Source organism: Carettochelys insculpta, chromosome 4, assembly GCF_033958435.1.
Source record: "Carettochelys insculpta isolate YL-2023 chromosome 4, ASM3395843v1, whole genome shotgun sequence".
NCBI classification, from domain to species: Eukaryota; Metazoa; Chordata; order Testudines; family Carettochelyidae; genus Carettochelys; species Carettochelys insculpta.
Window position 1 is genome coordinate 114,817,116 of NC_134140.1, and position 24,004 is coordinate 114,841,119.

Sequence of the window (24,004 nt, forward strand, 5' to 3'; positions counted from 1 at the left end):
AGTCTGGAGCCAGGACTCTCTTCGCATCACCACTGCCGTAGCTGTGGAACGTGCTGCTGTGTCCGCAACATCCAGGGCGATCTGAACTCCCGTCCTCAAGGCCACGTTCGCTAAATGCGCTGCGTAATTTGCCATTCGCAACAGTAGAGTGGAGGAGGAGTAGACCTTTCTGCCGAACAGCTCTAGCTTCTTGGCATCTTTGTCTGTTCCCCCTGTCCTGAATTGAGATGTCTTTGATCTTTGTTGCGACGACTCCACCACCAAGGAATTTGGTTGTGGGTGGCTGAACAGGAACTCCATGCCCTTCGCCGGCACGAAGTATTTCTTATCCGCTCTCTTGTGGACAGGCGGAATAGTCGCAGGGGTCTGCCATATCGTAGTGGCGGACTCCAAGATTGCTTCATGAAGCGGTATTGCTATTTTGGAGGAGGCCGGGGGTCTCAGATTTTTGAGGAGCTTATGGTGTTTCTCTTGCACCTCTGCTGTCTGGATGCCTTGCGTGAAGGCCACCCTCTTAAACAGCTCTTGAAACTGTTTGAGATCGTCTGGAAAATGGACGTCCCCCAGGGCCGTAGCCTTGTCCGGGGAGGAGAGCGAGGAACCACTAGGGTACGCCTCTCTGGACCCTTCCGGTTCCTGTTGGTGATGGTACACCCTCTCGCTAGAGGCTTGCGAGGGAAAATCTTGGGGTTCCATAACCAGTCCCCCCTGAGATACTTGAGTCTCTGTCCCTGTTCGCGATTGCCCTCGGGGATACGAGATCGTCTGTGGTGATCTTTCCCTGGTAGATTGCCGGTGGTGTCTATGCCCCGCGTCATAGGGGCGACCATGGCAGTATAGGCACTGTTCTTGGGAGGGTGACCTAGACCACTCCCTTGGTGCATACCCTCTGCATCTGGGGGAGTGAGATCGTCGAGAGATCTGGGACACTGGAGAGAGTGATTTTGGATAGTATGCCAGCGGCTCAAACGCCAGGAAGGGTGAAGGTGGTCCCAGCCAGGATGAGGCTGGTTGTAAAAATGGAGACGGGGGCTCCGGGTAGGCTAGGGGGGACCCCTGCCTTCTGGTTGGAGTCTGCAGCATAAGCGGAGGACTGAAAGAAAGCAACTCCGCAGCCCTGTCTGGAGAGGGGCTGTTGTGCCTCGTTTTGTGTGCAGCCTTCCCCCTCCCTTGAGGAGGTAACTCCGCCCCCTGGCGTGTAGGGGATCTCGGCCCCGTCCGCGCCGTGCTCGGCACGCTCATGGGCGGTGCCGCACGGGCAGTGTCCTCCGGTGCCTGCAGGCTGCGTGCCTGCGCGCTCTGCACCGCCGGTTCCCCGGTGGTCGGTGCCGCTGCTTGTGGTGCCGCCGGTACCGGCGCTTGTTTAGCCGCCGCCCTGCCTGCGGTGCGGGGCAGCTGTTTGATTACCGGAGGCTGAACCGCTTCCATGTGGCTCTCCGTGCCGCCGCCGATCAGCTGTTGCTGCGGCTGGGGGCTGCGTGCTCCTCCCGTCCTGCTCAATGTTGCTGCCAGCAGGGATCGGGCTGGGGAGGCTTTCCTCCATTTTTGCACTAATGGGGTGAGGGAGGCGGCTTTCCTTTTATGGGCCCCGGAGGGTCCCTCCTGCTGCGGCCGCTCCGGCACGTCTGGCTGGAGGGCCTTGTCGAACAGCAGCATTTTAAGCCGCATCTCCCTGTCCTTCCTTGCTCTGGCTGTTAGTTTTGCACAGAAGGAGCATTTCTGCGTGACATGGGACTCCCCCAGGCACCTTATGCAGAGACTGTGCCCATCAGACACTGGCATTGCCTCTTGGCAGGACTCACATTTCTTAAATCCTGAAGAGGACATTGTTGGTGAGTCTTTCAGTTGTTAATGGGTACTTAGCACCTTCTCTGTGCTGTTTTTCCCCTTCTCCAATAGCCTGCCGCGGCAGGAGGGCTGATGGCCCTAGGCTCCTGGCCTCCAGTGTTCCGCTTGTTACTGGGACTGGACTGAATGCTGTCCCACTTGTTTTTTTTTTGAAAAATAACAACTGGCTAACTTGCAGTAGCCTAAGAATTTGAAAACTTTAAAGAAAAAACAGTTAAAACCATTGAATATGCTAAGTTGGCCTTAGCCTAGTTCAGATTCCGTCTGCAGCCGACGGCGGTTAAGAGGAACTGGCGGGGACCGGATTGCGCACGTGGCCAGGAGGGTGCAAAGGAGCGGCGCGCGCCAGCGCATGCGCGGTCCGGCAGAAACTGCTTGGAAGATCCGATCTGCGGCGCCGGGCGAGCCCAACACCTATTGTGGAGCACCCACGGGGACACTCGAAGAAGAACATCAATTCCTCTAGATATTTGCCTACTTTTATAACAGGCTACATACAAAGCTTTAGAATTTCATGCTAAAATTTCATGCAATCATTTGTTTATCCTGTTCTATATATGTAACATAACTTCAGTATTTGTATTCCAATTGATTTATTTTATAATTGTATAGTAAAAAATTAGATCAATTTTTCAGTGATAGTGTTGTGCTGAAACACTTGTGTATTTTTGGCTGTATTTTGTAACCAAGTAGTTTCTAAATGATGTGAAATTTGGGGGTACACAAGACAAATCAGACTCTTTAAGTGGGTCTAGTAGTTTGGAAATGTTAAAAATCTCTGCCCATGTTGAGTTTCATGCTATTCACTGGCAGGTTTAGGAACTCCTTATCTCTGCATCAGAAAAGAGGATTGAAAACAAATCCTTTTATTTTGAAATTTATATGCTAATTTTTACACTTCAATTACACTAGATCCGTGAGTAATGTGAAGGTTGCATTAATGGGCTCAAATTTTGTGCAAGTCAGGAGGAGCTGGGAAATGGGCGGCAGCGTGGCTCCCAATGCCCCATCACTCCCAGGGACCAAGAAACTGACCCGCACAGCAACACTGGTCAGTTTTCTGTTTCCTGGAAGTGGTGGGAAGCTGAGAGGCACACTGCCCGGAGACAGGTGCCAACTCAGCTTCTGCTCCAACAGGAGCCTGGAAGAGCCACTCAGTTGCGTTAACCCGAGAAACATGCAAGTCAAGTGTGTGTATCTCAGGGTTCTACTGTACATGCTACAGATTAATAGACTCAGCTGTAGAAGGCTGGTATCAGCAGACACTTTTAGGACCTTACTCTATTTCACAGCCAAAATAACTCTCCCAACGGACTTTCAAAGTTTTTATCTATCAAATCTGGGTCACTTATTTCTGTTATAATCTCATGTGTCTGAAATATCCTAGGGTATCTGGGTATTATCTGGCAATAAGCTTTTTTGGTTACTGTATGTCCAAGAAGGTCTCTAACTTAGAAAGCCTGTGTTCCCTTGTTTATAGTTTCTCCAGCAGTCTTTTTTTTAATGCAGCTCTTCATGACCTTTTGTTTTTAGGTAGGCTGAATAAAATTTATGAGGCTGATCGTCAACTGGTGCAAACTGGCACTAGCTTAAATTAATTCATATGATGATTTACATCTGCTGAGATGCTGGCCCATATATATATTTTAGTGTCCCTCCTCCACGCAGTTACCCTCATCCATATATTTGCCTAGATTGTTTTTTTTTTTTTTTTTTGTTTTTTTTAACAAACAGGCTCATAGAAAGTGCTAGCAAAGTCACTATAAATTTAAATTTCAAACAATGCCTTGCTTATTCTGTTCTATATACTGTATACTGAAATTTAAGTATAATATTTGTAGTCCAGTTGATTTTATAATTATACGGTTAAAATAAGAGCAAGCAATCTTTCACTAATACTGTGCTGTGACACATTGTATTTTTATGTCTAATTCTGTATGCAAATAGTTTAAGTGGGGCTGAAACACGGGGTATGAAAAACATTTCAGACTCCTGAAAGGAGGAGAGTGTTCTGGAAAGGTTGAGAGGTACTGCTGGCCCACATCTACACTAGCAAGTTCTTTCGAAATATCCAGCAGAGCATCTACACACAAAAAGCGTTCTTTCAAAATTAAATCGTAAGAACATGGCACTCCTTTCAAAAGCACTCTTCCACTCCCGTTTCAGGAAGAACACCATCTTTTGCAACAAAATGCATAGACACTCCGCAAGCCCTTTTTTCAAAAGAGCAGTCCTCATGGTGCCTGATTTTTTTGTCAGTCCCCGGCCCTTTCTTTCAAAAGAGCAGGGGCTGTGTGGATGCTCTCTTTTGCGAGAGCAGATCACTCTTTTGATCCGCTTTGTGTGTGTGTGTGGACACACTCCTTCAAAAAGTTCTTTTGGAAGTGATCTTCTAGAAGAACGTCTTTAGAAAGATCGCTGTAGTGTAGCCATAGCCGTACAGAATAATCCACCAGTTTGGGATGTCTGCCTTACTTTCTGACAGTTTGACCTGAGGTTGGCATTCACCATTGTGAGTCACTCCAAACAATGTAACAGTGGGTCTTGTACACTGCTGCTTAAATTAATTAACTTATTAATTAAATTAAAATGAATAAAAAAAGAGGTGCTGGTACTCAGATGGCTCTGCAGCCCCCCAATCCCAGCCAATCCTGCAGCTGGGGCTGCCAAGGTGCTGGTACTCAGTAATGGCACAAAAAAAGCACTGATTTAGTCAATAGATAATAGCATCTGAGACTGTACTTGTGTCTGAGTGTATTCTAAGAGTGAAAGGGGGTGATGCATGTAGAAAGATTCTGAAAAGTTAGCCTGAATTACAGTAGTGAGGGAGAAGAGTTGTTTCTTTGTCATGTTGAACCATTGAGTTAAAAAACATGAAAATACAGAAAATTGATAACATGCTGCAAGTCATTTTGAATGAGAGAAACACTCTAGTGTAGACTGTCATCTCCTGATTGTCTGCTTTTGTCTCAGAGCTCTCCCATGGCTGGGCAACAGAAAATGAATGTGCATGCAAAAAACTGTTAATACAAAGTTATGGCTGAATAGTGTTTTCTCATTTCTCAGTACTGAACCAAAGATAAGTCTGAATGCCTAACCATAACTCTTCTCCCATGCTCAAATTCATTACGATACAGATTAGTTAAATGGTAAAGTACTAATTTCCCAAATAATATTATTTCATTTAATGTGATTTTCTCTGTTATATATGCATGGGTCCAAAACAGTCTGTAACTACAGACAGACATTTAGGTTGAACTTCCAACGTTGTCTGTTCAGTCCAATCAGGAAACACAGGTGAATTCTGAGCAAGTTCGGTGCCTGTTTTTATTTGTATGTTTAGAAAAATATAGTAGACTTGGCCCCACATTCAAACTGGATTTCTGCACTGTAAATAGCCTTGTTGTCAAAGGCTTTGGTTATAAAGAACTCTCTACTTCATATTCTGTTCTCATTAACTCCAGATTTAACCCAGAGCATATGACAGCAGACTTGGGCTCTATTAATTTTTTTAAAAGCAGGTATATCCTCTTTGCTTCAGCCACTGAACAACTAATAAATCTGGTTAGAATAAGTATTCCATTGTAATTAACGAGAACTTCACCCTATGTACTAAAATCAATGGTGAAACTGTTTATCTAGAATTTCACCTGAAAAGATATGACTAAAGATCTTAATATCAGATTATCATAAAACTAGATTTGTTACCATTATTTACTAAATACCTATAATTAATTCCAGCCTAATTCTAGAAGTAGGTTCATTCCATGATAAAATACATGTATAAAATGGAAAACCCAGAAGTAAACCCAATCTAATGACTATACTTTCAATAGTTTTGTACATTCCTGGTAATTAGAAACCCAGATTACCATTCCTCTGTGAGTCAGATGGAGGAACAAAAACATACTGCTCTGAAAATATACAAGGTAGATTTTCATTCCACCCAGCTTTACCCCCATAGATTTTTCTTCAGAAAAAGAAAAAAAATTAGTTTATTTTCTTTTGCTAGAAGTTACATACATAGCCATCATACAATATGCTTTTTTTCTATCTTATTATGCAGAAAATAGCTTAATTTTTCGTAAAATTAATTTTGTAACATTAAACACAAAATCTAATAGAATCTTAGAATGGGGAGTTCATCTTATTGGCAGCTTTGCTTTGCAGAGCCACAATAATTCTGCAGCACATCAGAGTAAACTTCTGTGGCACAGCAATTTCTCACCCATATTTGAATGCTATGACAAAGCTGCAGAACATATAACTTACAGCAGCCTAAAATTCACTCTTGACCACCACATACTAGTCTGTGTACATCCAATTAATCCAAAAACTGACAATGAAGTCATTCATCAAATATGAAAAAACATGTAAACCTTTAAACTGGTTTTGCAGAATCCAGCATATTATTTGGAGCATGACAGATTCTATTTCTCTGCAGTGGATAGCTGTGGATCATGCACCACTTATCTAACAATCTAAACTAGGAAAAATCTTAGCAATTGATAGACAGTTATTGCTGGAGTTTGGAGAAAATGCAAGCATTTATATTTGCTTTCTAGAAATTACAAGCCAGATCTTCAGCTTGTGTGATGGCATGTGGCTCCACTGAGATCAATGGTGCTGTGTTGAGGAGAACTTGACCCACTATTTTTTTAATTATATTGAGATAATTCTTGAAGGCTGCACTCAGGCAAAACACCAACTGATACCAGGATGAGGAACAAGTACTACTAAAAACAGAGTTTAACCTTTCGTTTTAAAGCACTTCTACTGAGTGTTTTCTCTTCTGCTCCTTCCATTGGTAGTCTCTGGCTTCTAAGTCCCTCGGTTGTATTTTGTGCCTCTAGCCAAACAAGGGAGCAGGAATGAGTGCTTGTGCAGATGACAGATACTAAAACACATGCATAAAAATGAATAAACACTTCAAACAAAGACTTCTTTCTGCATGATTATACATCATAAATGGAAGGGCTAAATGGTGGATAATATGTTCCTTAAAGACACGTAAATACCCCTCTTGCAAGTACCAGCTAAGATTACTTGGTTAAATTTGGCTTGCAAATGTTTGCCAGTATTTATTAGGTTTAGCAAGCTGTTTGATTGATCTCTGGTTTGTAGAATAAATGGGTGTATATGTTTTAACTAATCTGTATAACAAATGACAAGAGAGATCATAAGGCTCAACAAAAGATATAGCAACTTCTGCCAAACTGAGTACAGCAAGGTCTCAACATTTGCGAGGGTTCTGTGTTCAGAACCCTCATGAATGTTGATTTTTGCAAATAGAGTGGGAGGGGCTCAGAGCTTCAGGGAGCAGCAGCACAGGTGCTCCCTGCTCCGGAGTCCCAGGGAAGCGGCAGCAGCTGCTGGTGCTCCTGGCCCAAGGGAAGCCGCAGTAACCACCAGCGCTCCCAGCCCATGAGCCCTGGGGAAGCAAGGCCACTTGCGAATAATTGAATTCATGAATGTGGCACCAGCAAATGGCAAGACCCTGTTGTATTTGAAAAAAAAAAAAAAAAAAAAAAAAAAAAAACCAACAGACAAGGACTAAAAGGAATAGAAGAAAAAGCTGCAGGTTGAGTAAACAATGTACAGCTCTGACATCTACCACAATTTACCAAACGTTTAAATGGGACTCACGTTGTAGGTAACAGAAGAAAATAACCGTAATATGTTTTATCACACTTAAGTGTTAAACAGCGATTGCTAAGTAAACAACATAGAACGTCAGACTTCAAAGAGTTAAATACCAGAAAGTAAGGATATTAATTTGTTTCCACGGCAACCCATAACTCAATCACAGTGCACACATGCAAGAAGCAGTTAAAGAGAGCACCATATTCTATAACACAAAATTACATATATACAATATGGCCAAGGTAAAGCTGCTGTTGAAATAATGTATTTGTATTTCCTTTGTTTAAAACATCAACCCTAAAGTTGCATTCACATGGCAGGAGGGGATGGAGTTGCAGCTATTTAAAAATATACCCCACAGTGCATATAAAATATTTCCATCTCTCAGTTAAGATGTGCACAACTAATTAAAAATGTCAGTCAAGTGCTTTAAGACAAGGTTTCTCAACCTTTTGTACGAAGTACTCCTTTAAAAAAAAAATAAGTACAACCAGCACTCACAATTTTCAGACACTTTTTTTTTCTCCATTTCAACACATTTGTCACAACAACTTAATCCTAACGCTTTGAAAGAAATTGCCCATAGACAATAAACTTATGCTTGTGCAAAAACGATAAATAAAATAATTAGATGAACATAAAATAAGTCGAATTTTTATTCATAAAAAGGTTAAACACTGAGTTAACGGACCCTCTGGAAGAGCTCTGAATACCCCTGAGGTACATGTACCCCTGAATGAAAACCACTGGTTTAAGAGGTCACTAGAAAGTTTCAATGAAATTACAGCCTTATTTTGTCCTGTTAAAGGATAATGTAGTGAGGCAGAGTGGCCTTCCTCCAAGCCTGAGACAGAGGGCCCACTATAGACACGGTTTTCTTCTGTTGCATATGTGTTCAAGATCTTTCTATTGCAACAGTTGTGATGGACAGATCCTACTGTTAATGCGAAATGTTGGATTTTTTTTTTTGTTTGTTAGTTTTAGTTTTTTGGTTTTTTTTTTTTTGGTTAGGATATTAAACTTGCCTCTGCCTTTACTGACATTTAAAATACATTTATCATTATTTTCATTCATATGTGCTTGGAGAAAAGTACTTCCTGTGCATATATTTTTATTTTGTTTATATTAAATATTCCGGCTAAACAAAGGAATTGTAAACTGTGATGCTGAAGTCTAAGTGTCAGGAATATAGACCTCCTTAGTCATAAAACCATGTTTATCAGCAGGGTTCCCTGTTAATATTTTTTCCATTCATGGGCAGAATAATTTTTATTGCATGAAGGCATATGGGGATGTGCAGCACCAGCAGAAATATGTGCTGTGGGCACTCTGCTGATGAGCTGGGTAGCACCTGAATTTCTTCCCGGTGGCCATCCAAGTGCTCAGTTTACAAACAACTCTAATCACCCATAAAGAGAAGTTACTCACTGTAGTAACAGTGGTTCTTCGAGATGTGTCCCCGTGGGTGCTCCACGTTAGGTGTCAGGCTCGCCCCGGCGCTGCAGGTCGGATCTTCCAAGCAGTTTCTGCCGGACCGTGCATGCGCCGGTGCGCGCCGCTCCCTTGCGTGCTCCTGGCCACGTGCGCGATCCGGTCCCCGCCAGTTCCTTGACCAACCGCCTCGGATGCTCCTGCAAAACACTAATCAGAGATCCGAAGCGGGGAGGATGGGCGGGTAGTGGAGCACCCACGGGGACACATCTCGAAGAACCACCGTTACTACGGTGAATAACTTCTCTTTCTTCTTCGAGTGTCCCCGTGGGTGCTCCACGTTAGGTGACTACCCAGCAGTAACCCAAAATAGGAGGTGGGTAATCGGATCATGTGCAGCTTGTCCCCGAGAGGACCGCTGTCGAGAGCTGGGTATCCTCTTGGAATACCCTGTGAAGGGCGTAGTGCTTGGCGAAGGTGTCATAGGATGACCAGGTCGCCGCTCTGCAAATGTCTTTTAGCGCAACGCCCTTGAAAAAGGCTGTTGATGCCGCCACCGCCCTAGTGGAGTGAGCCCTGGGCGTGGCCAGTAAAGGAGTCTTTTTGAGTTCGTAGCACATTTTTATGCAGGATACGATGTGCTTCGAGATTCTCTGCGAAGAGAGATCTTCTCCTTTTGATTTGGGAGCGAGAGAGACTAGGAGTCTATCCGTTTTCCAGAAGGACTTGGTCCTGTCTATATAGAAAGCCAGCGCCCTCCTCACGTCCAGGAGGTGTAGGCACGCCTCTTCGTTGGAGTTATGAGGCTTTGGATAACGAGGGTAAAACTACAGGTTCGTTAATATGAAACTCTGAAGAAACTTTGGGAACAAAGGCTGGATGCAGCCGTAAGGTTACCGCCTCCTTGGAAATTACTGTGCAGGGTGGCGTTCCCATGACTGCCGCAAGCTCGCTCACCCTGCGAGCTGACGTGATTGCAAGAAGGAAGGTCGTCTTTATTGTAAGGAGATGGAGGGAAACCGTGGCTAAAGGTTCAAACGGTGGTCCTGTTAGCGCGTTAAGCACCAGGTCCAAGCTCCACGAAGGTGGAAGCGGTTTCCAAGGGGCGTATACATTTACCAGCCCTTTGAGGAACCTGGTAACCATGGGAGGGGCAAACACCGTGTGCCCTTCCTCTTCATGTCTGAAAGCCGATATAGCGGCAAGGTGGACCCTTCAATGAGGATAGGTAGAGTCTGCCTCTCTTGAGGTCCAGTAATTACTCTAGTATTACAGGTATATGCACAGCAAGGGGGGCTAATTGTTTAGTAGAACACCATGCAGTGAATCGAGTCCATTTTTGCTTTTAGGGCTTCCTGGTGGAAGTCCTCCTGCTACTTTCTAGGACCTGTTGCACTCCCTCCATACGCGTGCTCTCTAGGGAGCTGAGCCATGGATTAACTATGCTTGCAGTCGCAAGCCTCGGGGGTGTGGATGCACTATGGACCCGTGGGCTGCGTGAGCAGATCCGGCACCACCGGAAGGGGCATCGGTGGACGGTCCGACATGCGCAGGAGTAAGGGGAACCATTGCTGTCGATCCCACGTTCGGACTACTAGGATCGTTCAGGCTCTCTCTCTCCTGGCTTTCTGCAAGACTTTGTGGATAAGCACTGTGGGAGTAAAGGCACAGAGCAGGGGGCCCCTCCACGAGATCGCGAATGTGTTCCCCAGGGACCCCCGTCCTAGTCCTGCCCTGGAGCAAAATTGTGGGCACTTCTTGTTGTGTTGAGTGGCAAACAGGTCTACCCGGGGAAAACCCCATGCATGAAAAATCGGTCGTAGCAGATCAGAACGGATCTGCCACTCGTGTGAGTGTGAAGCGCCCACTCAGCTGGTCTGCCTTCACATTGTGAGCGCCTGGTAAATACGAAGCTTTCAAGGTTATATTGTTGGCGATGCACCAGTTCCACAATCGGACTGCTTCCGCACATAAGGCACGGGACTGAGCTCCTCCTTGCCGATTTATATAAAACATGGTGGTGGTATTGTCTGTACTGATCCCGACTACTTGCCTTGTATATGGTCTCAAAAGTGTTTGCAGGCGTTGAACACTGCTCTGAGCTCCAGTATATTTATGTGCAGTGACTGTTCCGTGGAGGACCACAGTCTTTGCGTCACCTTCTCGCCCATGTGTGCTCCCCACCCTATGTGGGAGGCATCGGTAGTGAGAAAAACAGATATTTGTGGTTGGTGAAAGGGCACCCCTGTTAGCATGTTCTTGGGGTTTACCCACCATTGCAAGGATCTGCGCACCTCTGTCGTGGGCGACACCACCCTGTGGACGGTGTGTGCTGCCGGTTTGTAGACGCTCACCAGCCAGTGCTGTATGCTGCGCCTATGCAATCGGGCATTCTGTACCACAAACGTTGCTGCTGCCATGTGGCCCAGCAGCTGTAAGCACGTCAGAACCAGCACCGTAGCGCTGAAGGTGATGACTTGCATGAGGTAACCAATGGCATGAAAGCGGGCATCTGGTAGATAAACCCATGCTGTGATGGAATTTATACGTGCCCCTATGAACTCTATGTCCTGTGCGGGGTCTATCTTTGATTTTGCCAGATTGATGACCAGGCCCAGCGAAGAGAATGTGTCTGCTGTGACATGTATCATGCAAAGTACCTCCTCCGTTGAGGCCCCTTTCAGTAGGCAGTCTTTTTTTTTTTTTTTTTTCCAGATATGGGAATATAAATACCCCCTGTCTGTGCAAGTAGGCTGACACCACTGCCAAGGTCTTGGTGAAGACTCTGGGGGCCGAGGAGAGGCCGAACGGCAGAACCTTGTACTGAAAATGTTCTTTGCCTACCATAACCCGGAGAAAACGCCTGTGAGCCGGGTGAATAGTTATGTGGAAATACGCGTCTTGTAAGTCGAGGGCTGCAAACCAATCTCCATCGTCCAGTGCTGTAAATATAGAGGCAACTGTGATCATCCAAAAGCGTTGCTTGCGCAAGTACCGGTTGAGGCCTCGAAGATCTAGGCTGGGCCTCCAGCCTCCTGTCTCTTTCTCTGTGAGGAAGTATCTTGAGTAGAACCCTTTCCCTCGGAGTTGCTCCGGCACTCTTTCCACTGCCCCTATAAGCATAAGATGGCCTACCTCCTGCTTGAGTCTCGCTTCGTGGGAGGCGTCCTTTAGGTGGGGTCTGGGTGGAGGTCGTGGTGGTGGGAGCGACTGGAAGGGAATCGCGTAACCCGTGGCCATGATCTCCAGTACGCATTTGTCTGTGGTGGTCTTTTGCCACTGGTCATAGAATGGTCGGAGGCGAACGTGGAACAGTAGCTTCGGATGACATTGCGCGATGGTAGCGATAGTGCAGCCCTCGATGTGTGTGTCAAACTTGTGGCCTTTGGCCCTGCCCCGAGGACGCACGGCTCTGTTGAGAACGTCGCCTGGGAGTTCTGTACTGTTGGTGCTCTTGATGTCGTCCTTGCTTGTAGCCCCTGTGGTACTGGGGATGCTGTGGTTGATACTGCAAACAGCTTGTGTGTGTCAAAGGGGAGATCAACAATCTTCACCTGCATATCCCTCGGGATACCTGATGTCTGGAGCCAGGACTCCCTGCTCATGACCACTGCCATAGCTGTTGAGCGTGCTGCCGTATCCACTATGACTAGGGCGATCTGAACTCCCGTCCTTGAGGCCGCTTAGCCTTCTTGCACGATAGCCTTGAGCACCGGCTTCTTGTCCTCTGGAAGCGAGTCCATGAGGGAGGTTAACCTAGAGTAGTTGTCGAAATTGTGGTTCGCTAGATGCGCTGCGTAATTCGCCATTCTCAACAGTAGGGTGGAGGAGGAGTAGACCTTTCTGCCGAACAGCTCTAGTTTCTTGGCATCTTTGTCTGTTCCCCCTGTTTTGAACTGAGGACATTTTTGATCTCTGTTGAGACAATTCTACCACCAGAGAATTTGGTTGTGGGTGGCTGAATAGGAACTCCATGCCCTTCGCCGGCACAAAGTATTTCTTGTCCACTCTCTTGTGGACAGGCGGAATAGTCGCAGGGGTCTGCCATATCGTGGTGGCGGACTCCAAGATTGCTTCGTCAAGTGGTATGGCTATTTTAGAGGAGGCCGGAGGTCTCAGATTTTTAAGGAGCTTATGGTGCTTCTCTTGCACCTCTGCTGTCTGGATGCCCTGCGTGAAGGCCACCCTTTTAAACAGCTCTTGGAACTGTTTGAGATCGTCCGGAGGATGAACGTCCCCCGGGGCCGTAGCCTCATCCAGGGAGGACAACGAGGAACTGCTAGGGTACGCCTCTCTGGACCCCTCCAGGTCCTGTTGACGGTGGTATATCCGCTCGCTAGAAGCTTGCGAGGGAAAATCCCAGGGTTCCAGAACCAACTCCCCCTGGGATATCTGAGTCTCTGTCCTCGTTCGCGATTGCCCTCAGGGATACGGAACCGTCTGTGGGGATCTGTCCCTGGTCATATGCCTATGGTGTCTATGCCCCGCATGATAGGGGCGACCATGGCAACACGGGCACTGCTCCTGGGATGGTGACCAGGACCACTCCCTTGGTGCATACCCCCTACGTCTGGGGGAGCGAGATCTTCTGGAGACCTGGGATGCTGGAGAAACCGATTTGTGATAGTACTCAAGTGGCTTGAAGCCCAAGAAGGGCGAAGGTGGTTCAAGCCATGGGAAGGCTGGCTGTAGAAATGGAGATGGGGGCTCCGGATAGGCTAGGGGTGACCCCTGCCTTCTCGTTGGAGTCTGCAGCACAAGCGGAGGGCTCAGAGAAAGCAGCTCTGCAGCCCTGTATGGAGAGGGACTGCGGTGCCGTGTTTTCTGTGCTGCCTTTCCCCTCCCCTGTGGGGGTGGCTCCGCCCCCTGACGCGTCGGGGATCTCGGCCCTGTAGTCTGCACCACGCTCGGAATGCTCCTCAGTGGTGCCACGCGGGCGGTCTCCCCCGGTGCCTGCAGGCCGTGTGCCTGTGCACTCTGCGCCGCCGGTTCCCTGGGGGTCGGTGCCGCTGTTCGCGGTGCCGCCGGTTCCGGCGCTTGCTTGGCCGCCGCCCTGCCCGCGGTGCGGGGCGGCTGTTTGATCATCGGAGGCTGAACCTCTGCCACGTGCGTCTACGCGCCACCGCCGATCAGCTGTAGCTGTGGCTGGGGGCTGTGCGCTCCACCCGTCCCACTCGCTGTCGCTGCCGGCAGGGATCGGGTTGGGGAGATTTTCCTCCGTTTTTGTGCTGATGGAGTTAGGGACGTGGCTTTCCTTTTATGGGCCCCGGAAGGTCCCTCCTGCTGCGGCCGCTCCAGCACATCTGGCTGGAGGGCCTTGTCGACCAGCAGCATTTTCAGCCGCATTTCCCCGTCCTTCCTTGCTCTGGCTGTTAACTTGGTGCAGAAGGAACATTTCTGAGTGACATGGGATTCCCCCATGCACCTTATACACAGACTGTGCCTATCAGACGCTGGCATCGCCTTGCGGCACGACTCTCACTTCTTGAATCCTGAAGAGGACATTGTGGTGAGTCTTTGAGTTGTTAATAGGGTACTTAGCACCTTTTCTGTGCTTGTTCCCCTCTCAGGTAAAGCCTGCCGGGGCAGGAGAGCTAATGGCCCTAGGCTCCTGGCCTCTGGTGCTCCGCTTGTTACTAGGATTGGAAGCTCTGAATTCCTTTCCTTTCTTTGTTTTTTTTTTTTTTGAAAACAACAGCTGACTAACTTAATCTAAGACTGAAGAAATTTTAAAACAATTAAAAACGTTAAATACGCTAACTCTGGCCGTAGCCTGAGCGGATTCCATCTGCAGCCAATGGCAGTTAAAGAGGAACTGGCGGGGACCGGATTGCGCACGTGGCCAGAAGCGTGCAAGGGAGCGGCGCGCACCAGCGCATGCGCGGTCTGGCAGAAACTGCTTGGAAGATCCGACCTGCGGCGCCGGGGCAAGCCCAACACCTAACGTGGAGCACCCACGGGGACACTCGAAGAAGAAGAATATCTTATGTAAACTAAAACACCTTTGTTTATATCTGATGAAGCGGGTCTTTGCCCATGAAAGCTAATACTGTAAAATATCTGTTAGTCTGTAAGGTGCCACAGGACTTTGTTGTTTTTGTTTATATAAAGTGTCAGTTTAGTACAAACTTAATCCTTACTCATGAAAACCAGTAAATTAAAAATTTAGGACAAGACTTGATTGCAAACTGGAATGTAGGGCTGTGTTATCAATGTCTTGATGCAAAGTGACCTTTGTCATCTTTCGAAGAAAAATTTTTAAGTAAATCCAAAACAATGAACTTTAGAAATATCCCTTTTAAAATTAATTTACTCTTTCACTCAGAAAGACCTCTAGGGAAAACCTATGCATGTGGAAATATTTTCTGAACCGTTGTTTATTTCTTACAATGTTGAAATGCCAAAGCATTTAAATTTGCACATTTGTAAACATTTTAACTAACATGTCTAATGTACGTAATTTCCTAATATCACTGCTATGTAAATGGCAAAATGCTTTATGTACCAGCTTGGAATCTAATAATCTTGTTAAAATAATTACTGACGTAAGAAGCCATTAACTATAGAATAGCTTAGATTAAGGGAGAATTAATTACAAGCAGTACTCATGCTACTCGCTTTCTCAACTCAGACATGAAAAATCACCCCTCTAAAATTTTTTGTTTGTTTTAAAGAACCAACAATTTATTTAATAAATACTTAAGCTCTAAAGACTCTTCAAGAGATATTATTTCTGAGACTTAAAATTTTTGATAAAGAAAAGAAGTGTTTGGGCTTTTAAAAATTAAATTTCGTTTCCTGTTGAATTCTAATCAAACTAAAGGAATATCTCAAAGTGGATAAATAAGGAGATGAAACTCTAAATATATTCTTGAAAATCTCCCATTTCAAAGACAAAGGAAATATATCTGTCAATAAAATGATTACAGCTCTAACGCACGTATACATTAACTTCATATGCATACGGACAACCCATGAAGGCACAAAGCCAATGTGAATCTGAAGAAGTTGGAAATAGGTGTGCTTTCTGATACTTTAATGGAAATAGTTAAGAGAGGAATATGGAAAACTGCAGAAGTGAGCATTCCTCCCACTCACACACACTCTGCTACTCTGCTTAACAGTAAGCACTCATCAACTTATCCTGTCAAACTTTACAATCAGACTGCCACAGGCAGATAAGAAAAACACAGCAGATTAGAAACCAGCCAAAGAAAACAACCCCAGGACTTCAAGATGGATTGCTGAGAGAAGTTAAAACTAAGACACTGCCAAGATTTCGATGAAAACTCTAGCAATGATTTTAGTGGGATACGAAAATGCTGTTTTTTAAGATGCCAACATTTTTTCCTGTTAATCACTACAATGTATAGACCATGTAGTCTTGAAAAGGAGACAGGGATAAACAATGGTAAAGAGCAAAGTAGTAGAATTTAATTGGATTTAAGATTCTTAATATTTGTAATTGCCTGGCTTAAACTCCTTAGATGGCTTCTTCTACTTAATTTTTTTCTGTTTCATAGGATTTAATTAATATTGCTTACTTTGCCCATTTATGAACTGCTTAATTATTAATAACCAACAGGAGCCATCTGCCCTTTAACAAATTCTTTTGCCAAATGATAAACAGCTTAAGTAACTGAGATACTAAACTGGGCTCAAAATAAATTTCAGAAATAATATGGTTTGGAAGCATTAGATTTAACCATAAACATTGGTAAAGATCAGTTTCACAGTTCACACACAACCCATGAAAACAATTTTTATTTAACATAAGCAACATTTACAGATAGATAAAGAAAGGAAAAATGCTGCTTAAGAATTTATTAGAGCTTGATTGGAGGATGCTTATGTTTTATATTCTGACACGTACAGACTACAATTTTGTTTTAAATTCTAAATTTGTAATTTTTTCAATCTGTCTGTTGTCCTTACGTAATTGTCTGACTCCCCACTATTAGCTAACCATGTCATAATTTTTCTACAACTATGAAAATTTAGATAGATAAAAATAAAAATCTTGAATATGGAGCTTATATCAAAATCATATTAACTTGAATTCTGTCAAAACTATATGAACTTTGGTCTTTCCTTACAAAAGAAAAAAGGCCCCTGAGGCAATCCAGCCTCATAAGTATAATCTGTACTAAAAGTTCTCCACAGAGAGGTAGGTATACAGAATAAATTGCTACAGTGTATCATTTGTGCTGCACCTTGATGTTTTCTTTGATTAACAGTGGCTATTTTCTTATTAAAGAACCAATCATTTTGCTTGGCTATACTCATGTTTTCCCTAAGGAGAAATTCACAGAAGAAATTCTGGGACCAAATTAATGGGAGTCACACCTTTTCAATTTGCAGAACAAGGAACAATTAAGAGTTCTCCCATTTTCAAAATATTTTTAGTAAACTTCAAAATTATTCAGCACCCAACAACTTTTAAATGATTGCTTTCCATGCCACACAGTATTATTGAACTATAACAACAGTTTAATTTTTATGTATAAAAAGCCTGATAAAGGCTCCTATGTATTATACAACTACTGAATTGAGGAATTAATCTAACTTCAATCATGACATAGTTTCAAGTCTACGGCTTTCAAATGTGACAAATCTGAGAGCTATTTCAGCATAATATATTGTTGCAGAACATCTCACTAGTTCTCCAGCTACACTTCCCACTTAGGGTAAGGACCTGGAATAATTTTAAACTCTAAGCCAATATTTAGAGAACAACAAAATAACCTAAAATGAAGATGTGGTAGCAAAACCTTGGCTTCACAAAATAGAGAATCACATTTTTAGCTCTCAGCTGAGATGTTTGACTTGAATCTGCTTCAATTCTGCATGGTGAAGAGCATGGAACTTTCCTCTTCTTGCCCCTTAGTAGTAGCCCATGCTCTCTTGTTTGATCTGCGACCTTGTGTGAGGCTACTCATGCATACTGGTTATTATCTATTAAGGTAAAATGTTACTTCTGCTGTGCCTGAGAGATTCATTAGTGAACCAATTAACTTACTACTTAAACGGTACACAAAGTTTGCCATTATTTCATTCCCAATTTTGTTATCCAAGTTCTGGTGTTTAAAGAGACACTGCCTAGTTGTTTTAGCTCAATGTAGTACTCCTTTTGTTCATTTCTACTTCCTTATCCTGAAGCATTAATATACCCTTAATAATTTCCAAGACTTTCTCCTCTTCCCCACAAACAGGTTAACACTTGAGATTGTATTTACCTATTTGTGTGTGGGGCACAGGCACACAACCAGCTCTCTAAAGCACTAAGCACACAATGCACTGGCACTCCTGTCAGGTCTGCCATTATTGTATGCAGCGTTAGTGCCAGAATACTGGAGAGACAAGGTAGGTGACGCAGTAACTTTCATCAGACCAACTTGTGTTGCTGAGAGAGAGAAACACAGAGCCCCCCTTTTACTAGCAGAAATTAGTCCCATCAAAGATACTGCCTCGCCCACCTTGTTTAATTCAGTACTTTTTGCTTGTTCACATTTTATTGAACAATATTTTTAGCATTTCCCTTCTGTCTCTATGAGATGCATTCCCTTGTGCTCTTCCCTAGAAGCAGCCTAGAGATGAAGCAAGTGCAAGAGTTCCTCAAAGATTTTTTTGGGTACAGATGGCATAATAAGGGGACAGGAGATAATGAGCTGGCAGGGAGATGAGACATACTCGCTGAGCAAAGGCATCCATAAAATGGGTATAAAGTGCTACTAAAGGAGTGGCAGCATTTTACACCCACTTTGCACCACTATAAATGAATACACATAATTTAAGGTAATGGGGAATCAGGCCCATGACCTCTGCCTCTTCTGGATATGGATTTGCCGCCCCCCCCCCTCCATGTTAGCATCCACTCCAGTACAATCCCAATCAGTTGCTGCCTTGAAAAAAGAATTTCTTGATAAGGAAATTGTTTTGGGAGTAGGGGTGCATGACAGGCATTGTATAGTTTTCTATGAAAACCCAGCCCCATTTTCAAACCTCTTTGTGGTTGGGAGCATTAATCTTTGTGTCAGAAACCTATAATTCTCAATTTAATTTCTAAGTTAATGGAACTTGACAGTACCCCAAAGGAACTGATAAGTTAGAAAATTAATTACACAAATTGAAGGCTCAGAGTAATTATTATCTTATACTGAAACCTTTTCATTTATTAGGATGGGCAGCTTTATACTTCACTTAGTCTTTGAAGCAGGGTTTTGCTAATTTGAAGAATCCCTATAATTAGTGTTTATCAGTAATATATCAGGAAACCTGTACGGGACACTTTACTCTTTTTGTATTTCATTAAGTGTGATTTTAAATGTTTTGAAAAGGAAAACATTACTCTTCCTTCTAGTAGTGTAATCTTAAACCTACCCAGATCAGACAAGATGGGCCTGTTCAGGGTGGTATGGCCACAGAAATATTCAACCTATACTCAGGGAGTTGGATGAATCAGAAATTAACTACAGTGACTTTCGTCTCCAAGTGGCTGGTTCAAATCCTGCACAGGACTGACAGATATGATGTGAAGGTTGTTGGGTGTTTGATGGTCCCCTGGAAAAAATAGCTAAAATTGGCACTAATTAGCCTGAGCACAGAAGAACCTCTTAATGGCCACAGGTGACTGACTATTCTAGAAAGAAGAGGGAAAATCAGGTAAAAGGGGTGGATTGTGTGGATGTGAGCATGTGTTTGGGAGCAGTGCCACCATGTACAAGGCTTGGTCTACAACACCAAAAATCCATATCCCACATGATAGTTTCACCAACCCAACTCCTCGTATACACAAACTTATGCTGCTAGGACATTGCTACTGCTGCCTTGGAAGATGGGTTAAATGTGAGACACTCTTTTGTTAGCATATATAGCTTCTTCACTGAAATGTTATAGCAGGGCAGAGAAATTGGTGCAGCTTCACTGCTGCATTTTGTTAAGTGTAGGCAATGCCTAAGTAAGTATAAAAGATGGAGACAAGCAACTAAATAAGATCTGAGAAAACTAAAGACTACATGGGAAAGAAATAAGAGAAAATTGGAGGGACGGAGACAGAAAATATATTTGAAGGCAAGCAGACATTGACAAAGACACAGGAAAGGAGACACCACATACAGTATCAGGTTAAAAAAAGCCAGACAAACAATGGAAAGACAGGGGGATACTATGTAAGATACTAGAACATTTGTTTTTAGTGACAAAAACGTGACTGAACTACAGACTCTTTAAGCAACTGTCTGAAAATAGCTGGCCCTCTGAAAAGGTCTGGGGTCCAGCCTACCACTGACGGGCTCCACCTGGGGGGAAAGACGCAGCTCAGTTTCATCCGTGTGAGTAGTTAACTCACCGAATAACTGTGCATCAGGTAACAGAGGTAGCACTTTGCTACATTTCTGTGGCTTTGTTTTGTGCTTCAGGTAATTAAGCAGGGAAGCAGAGATCTCAGAGGGAAAAGAATATTCGTCTAGCAAACTCAGAAGCTGCCTCAAGCCAGCACTTCAATAGGGGAGAAGTAGGACAAGCAGCTTGGGAGGCTCACAGCAGAGGGGAAATAGGAAGTAGCCCAGGGTGCAACATGGGACAGAGTTGGTTTGGGCACTTCCAAACAACCATGTGAAATGGACAGGGTTAGGTCTGTCTCTTCTCTGCCTCCCACCCGAGCCACTCCAGCCAAGGGCTTTGGAGAAGGCTCTAAAACCAAGAACATTAATGGTACCTAGCTGCCACTAGCAATACAGGGCTTCAAACTCCTCCATTATCCTGAAAGAGGCAGAGACTACTAAGAACCTGACCAGAAGGTTGGGCCATAACACCAAACTGAGTGGCAGTATAAGGTTTTGATCTGAGAGCAATACCTTGATCTTTTGCTTTCTGAATGTAGACCTCAACTGGAAAAGTAGTTTACTGCACATGCCCAGGACTGGCTCTGGGCTATGCCTGTTGTGAATTCTCTTTATCTGTCATTACCTGATTCTCAGACAACTTACACAGGACTTTTTTTTTTTTTTTTTTAATAAAACAGTCAATCCAGAAGTTCTGCTGATTGTATAATTTGCATTACTTCACATTGCTACTCATCATTTGATGATCTGATCACATGACACAAAATTTTAAAGGACAATAAAACTTACTGTTTTGAGCCAAAGCTTGAAGCAGACAATCCAAACATCCTTCCAAGCTATCTGCTGTGCTGTCTATGGCCGTTATCTTCAGCTTCTTCAAGGCATCACGTAGATTATCTGCTTGGTTAAATGAAAGAGAGAGAAATCAGCACTCTCGTCAAACTGATAGCTAATATGCTTAAAACACAAGTCCTTACTGTAAAGGACTCCTGTTTCAACAAAGAAGGAAGCTGTGTCTGCATGCTGAGGATTTAGAAACTCCTGGAGTCAAAGGCTTGGGATAAAAATCTAACTTTTTAAAATTTAAATATACCTTTCCCATTCTGTCTGACAATGAGATGTAACATTTGTAAAATGTCACTGACCAACTTTTTTAAACTTTGGTACTCCCTCAATTCAGCAGGTTTGGAAAATCAGCAGCCATATGTCTGCTTCCATTTCGCTATTTAGAAAAAGAAAACAATGAAAGTGAACTCCCTTTGAATGTTTTCATTCACAGGGGGGAGGGGGGGAAAGGAAATAAGCAAATACCATTTTCTACCTAGCTGTTGATTTTTCTGCATGCACCAGAGGGTTCCATCTTGGTTATGCAGACACAAGACCTGATTCTTTTTAAATAAGGACAGGATCAAGCACTCTATGTTGATTACACAAACTGTGACTATTTGCATTCAACTGATTCACAAGGAAACTTCTGGAAACAAAGTTCTACAGTATGTGTCATATTATTAAACACCACTTCCCCCTGAAACACGCAGTGCTTTCTGTGGAGGAACATTTATTTTCATAGAAGTGATTGAAGCACCCATGCTAGCGTCTCAAGTATTCTGTTTATTCAGAGGCAAGAAATAAGTGTTAACAGCTGCAGTTTCTTTGCCAGCTGATGACTAACATCAGCCTGAATGGACTAACCTTTTAAAGACATGAGTGGTAATTCAGTTTCCATGCCAACTCAATCAGCAATCAGAGATACTTACTCAAAATAGGTAATACTAAAAACTGTGTACTTCTCCAGTGAGTGACATTACAGCCCTGACCCAAACCTTGAGGTACAGTGCTGTACAGAAGCTTTGCCCTGTACACCCCAGGTATGCCCACTGAAAAAACAGACTACACTTGCAACTTCCCTGGTACAGCACCCTTGGGACCTGTGCAGTCCGAGGCCTAGGATTTTGCTGGACGAAGGGAGGTCATTTCTGCTCTCCTGCTGGCCTCAAGTCCCTGCTCCTGGGCTCCACTCTCTGACTACCCCGTAGGCTCTGTGGGTTACTGCCTGGCTCCTGCCACAGCTTTCCAGGCCCAGGGATGAGCTCTGCGAACCACTGCTTCGCAGACTGGGATTTTCCATCTAGCCCCGGCGGCAGCTTTTCTGGGCCACAGCTTTCTGCCTGGGCAGCCCTAGCCACTGCTCCCAGCCTGGGGTGAGAGTCTTTTGCTGCAGCTCCAGGGCCCTGGCTCCCTGGCTGCTGCTGCCCTCCATTTTCTGCTAGACCAGCTGTGGCCACCTGCTCTGGGCTCCTGACAATTGTCTGTCTGTGGATGCCCTGTCCTTCTCCTCCCAGCCTCAGGACTCCCTCGTCCTGCAAGATCCGTCATCCTGCCAGATGTTGCCAGACGAAGAATGCCGGATGTGGGCGTTTCAACCTGGAGCAATGGGCAATAGAAGAAATAAAAACTGTAGTACCTGCCTCGGGGTGAACTAAGTTTCAAGGCAGAAAGGTGTGCAATGAGGTGGCCTGTAAAATACAGATGCTTAGACTAGCCAGGCTTATCCAATTAGCTGTGCCTAAGCAACTGGGTTATGGTCTGGGGGGTTATATTAATAGAACCAGCTAGGGATGGAGGAGCTGATTCTCCTATTTTGTACCTCTCTGCTGCTCTACAAGGGGGATACTTAAGTAGGTAGAAAGAATGGGACCCTTTTGTAGAGAAGTAAGAGAGGTAGCTCTGTTAGTCTGTATTCTAACAAGCCAAAACAGCAGTCAGGCAGCCCTTTAAAGACTAACAAAATTATTAGGTGATGAGCTTTCATGGGACAGATCCACTTCTTCAGATCGATAACATTTCCAGTACAGATTGATAGCTATATAGTACAGATGTCCCCAGAAAATTGTAATAAAAACTGACAAATCAAGTACATAGAACTGAAGGAGGGGGGCAAAGGGTAGGGGATGTTAAATGTCTTGCCCAAGATAAGTACGAACATCAAAGGAAGGGAAGTAGTCCTTGTAATGCGTGAGGTAATTGCTGTCTTTGTTCATACCAAGTGTTAATGTGTTGAACCCCCAAATTTGACACATTAACACTTGGTATGAACAAAGACAGCAATTACCTCACGCATTACAAGGACTGCTTCCCTTCCTTTGATGTCTGTAATTACCTCGGGCAAGACATTTAACATCCCTCCCCCCAGCCCTTGCTCCCCTCCTTCAGTCCTACATACTTGATTTGTCAGTTTTTATTAAAATTTTTTTGGGAACTCTGTATTATATAGCTGTCAGCCCTTACTGGAAATCAAAACAAAAAAGCAGTAAAGTAGCACTTTAAAGACTAACAAAAAAATTTATTAGGTGAGCTTTCGTGGGACAGACCCACTTCTTCAGACCATAGCCAGACCAGAACAGATCATGGCTTTCTCTCTGTACTGGAAACATTATTGATCTAAAGAAGTGGGTCTGTCCCATGAAAGCTCATCACCTAATAAATCATTTTGCTAGTCTTTAAAGTGCTACAGGACTCCTGTTCTACTTTTGTAGAGAGTAAACTGCACAGGAAGCCCCACTTTTTTTAAGGAAAAGGCTTCATTTAGGGAAGACCTCAGAGTGCCCCATTGGAAAAGACTGGGATTATGGACTTGAGGGTGGTTCTTAAAACTTTAATTTTGGGAATGGTTAGATGGTAATAAACCAACTGCCAAGGTGAAGCATTGCTGAACCAGAAAAACTCATTTGATAGCTTGA

General features: G+C 44.3%; 1 protein-coding gene across 4 annotated transcripts in view; it reads right to left on the reverse strand.

Annotated features, from left to right (window-relative positions):
- Positions 1–24,004, reverse strand: part of RAP1GDS1 (Rap1 GTPase-GDP dissociation stimulator 1) — a 173,598-nt gene that overhangs the window by 98,223 nt on the left and 51,371 nt on the right. For 3 of the 4 annotated variants that reach the window (XM_074993570.1, XM_074993568.1, XM_074993571.1), the window contains exon 2: positions 21,054–21,164. In XM_074993570.1, coding sequence (XP_074849671.1) covers positions 21,054–21,164 — 111 coding nt within the window. The remainder of the gene's footprint in view (positions 1–21,053; positions 21,165–24,004) is intronic. The other variant, XM_074993569.1, reaches the window with a different exon arrangement.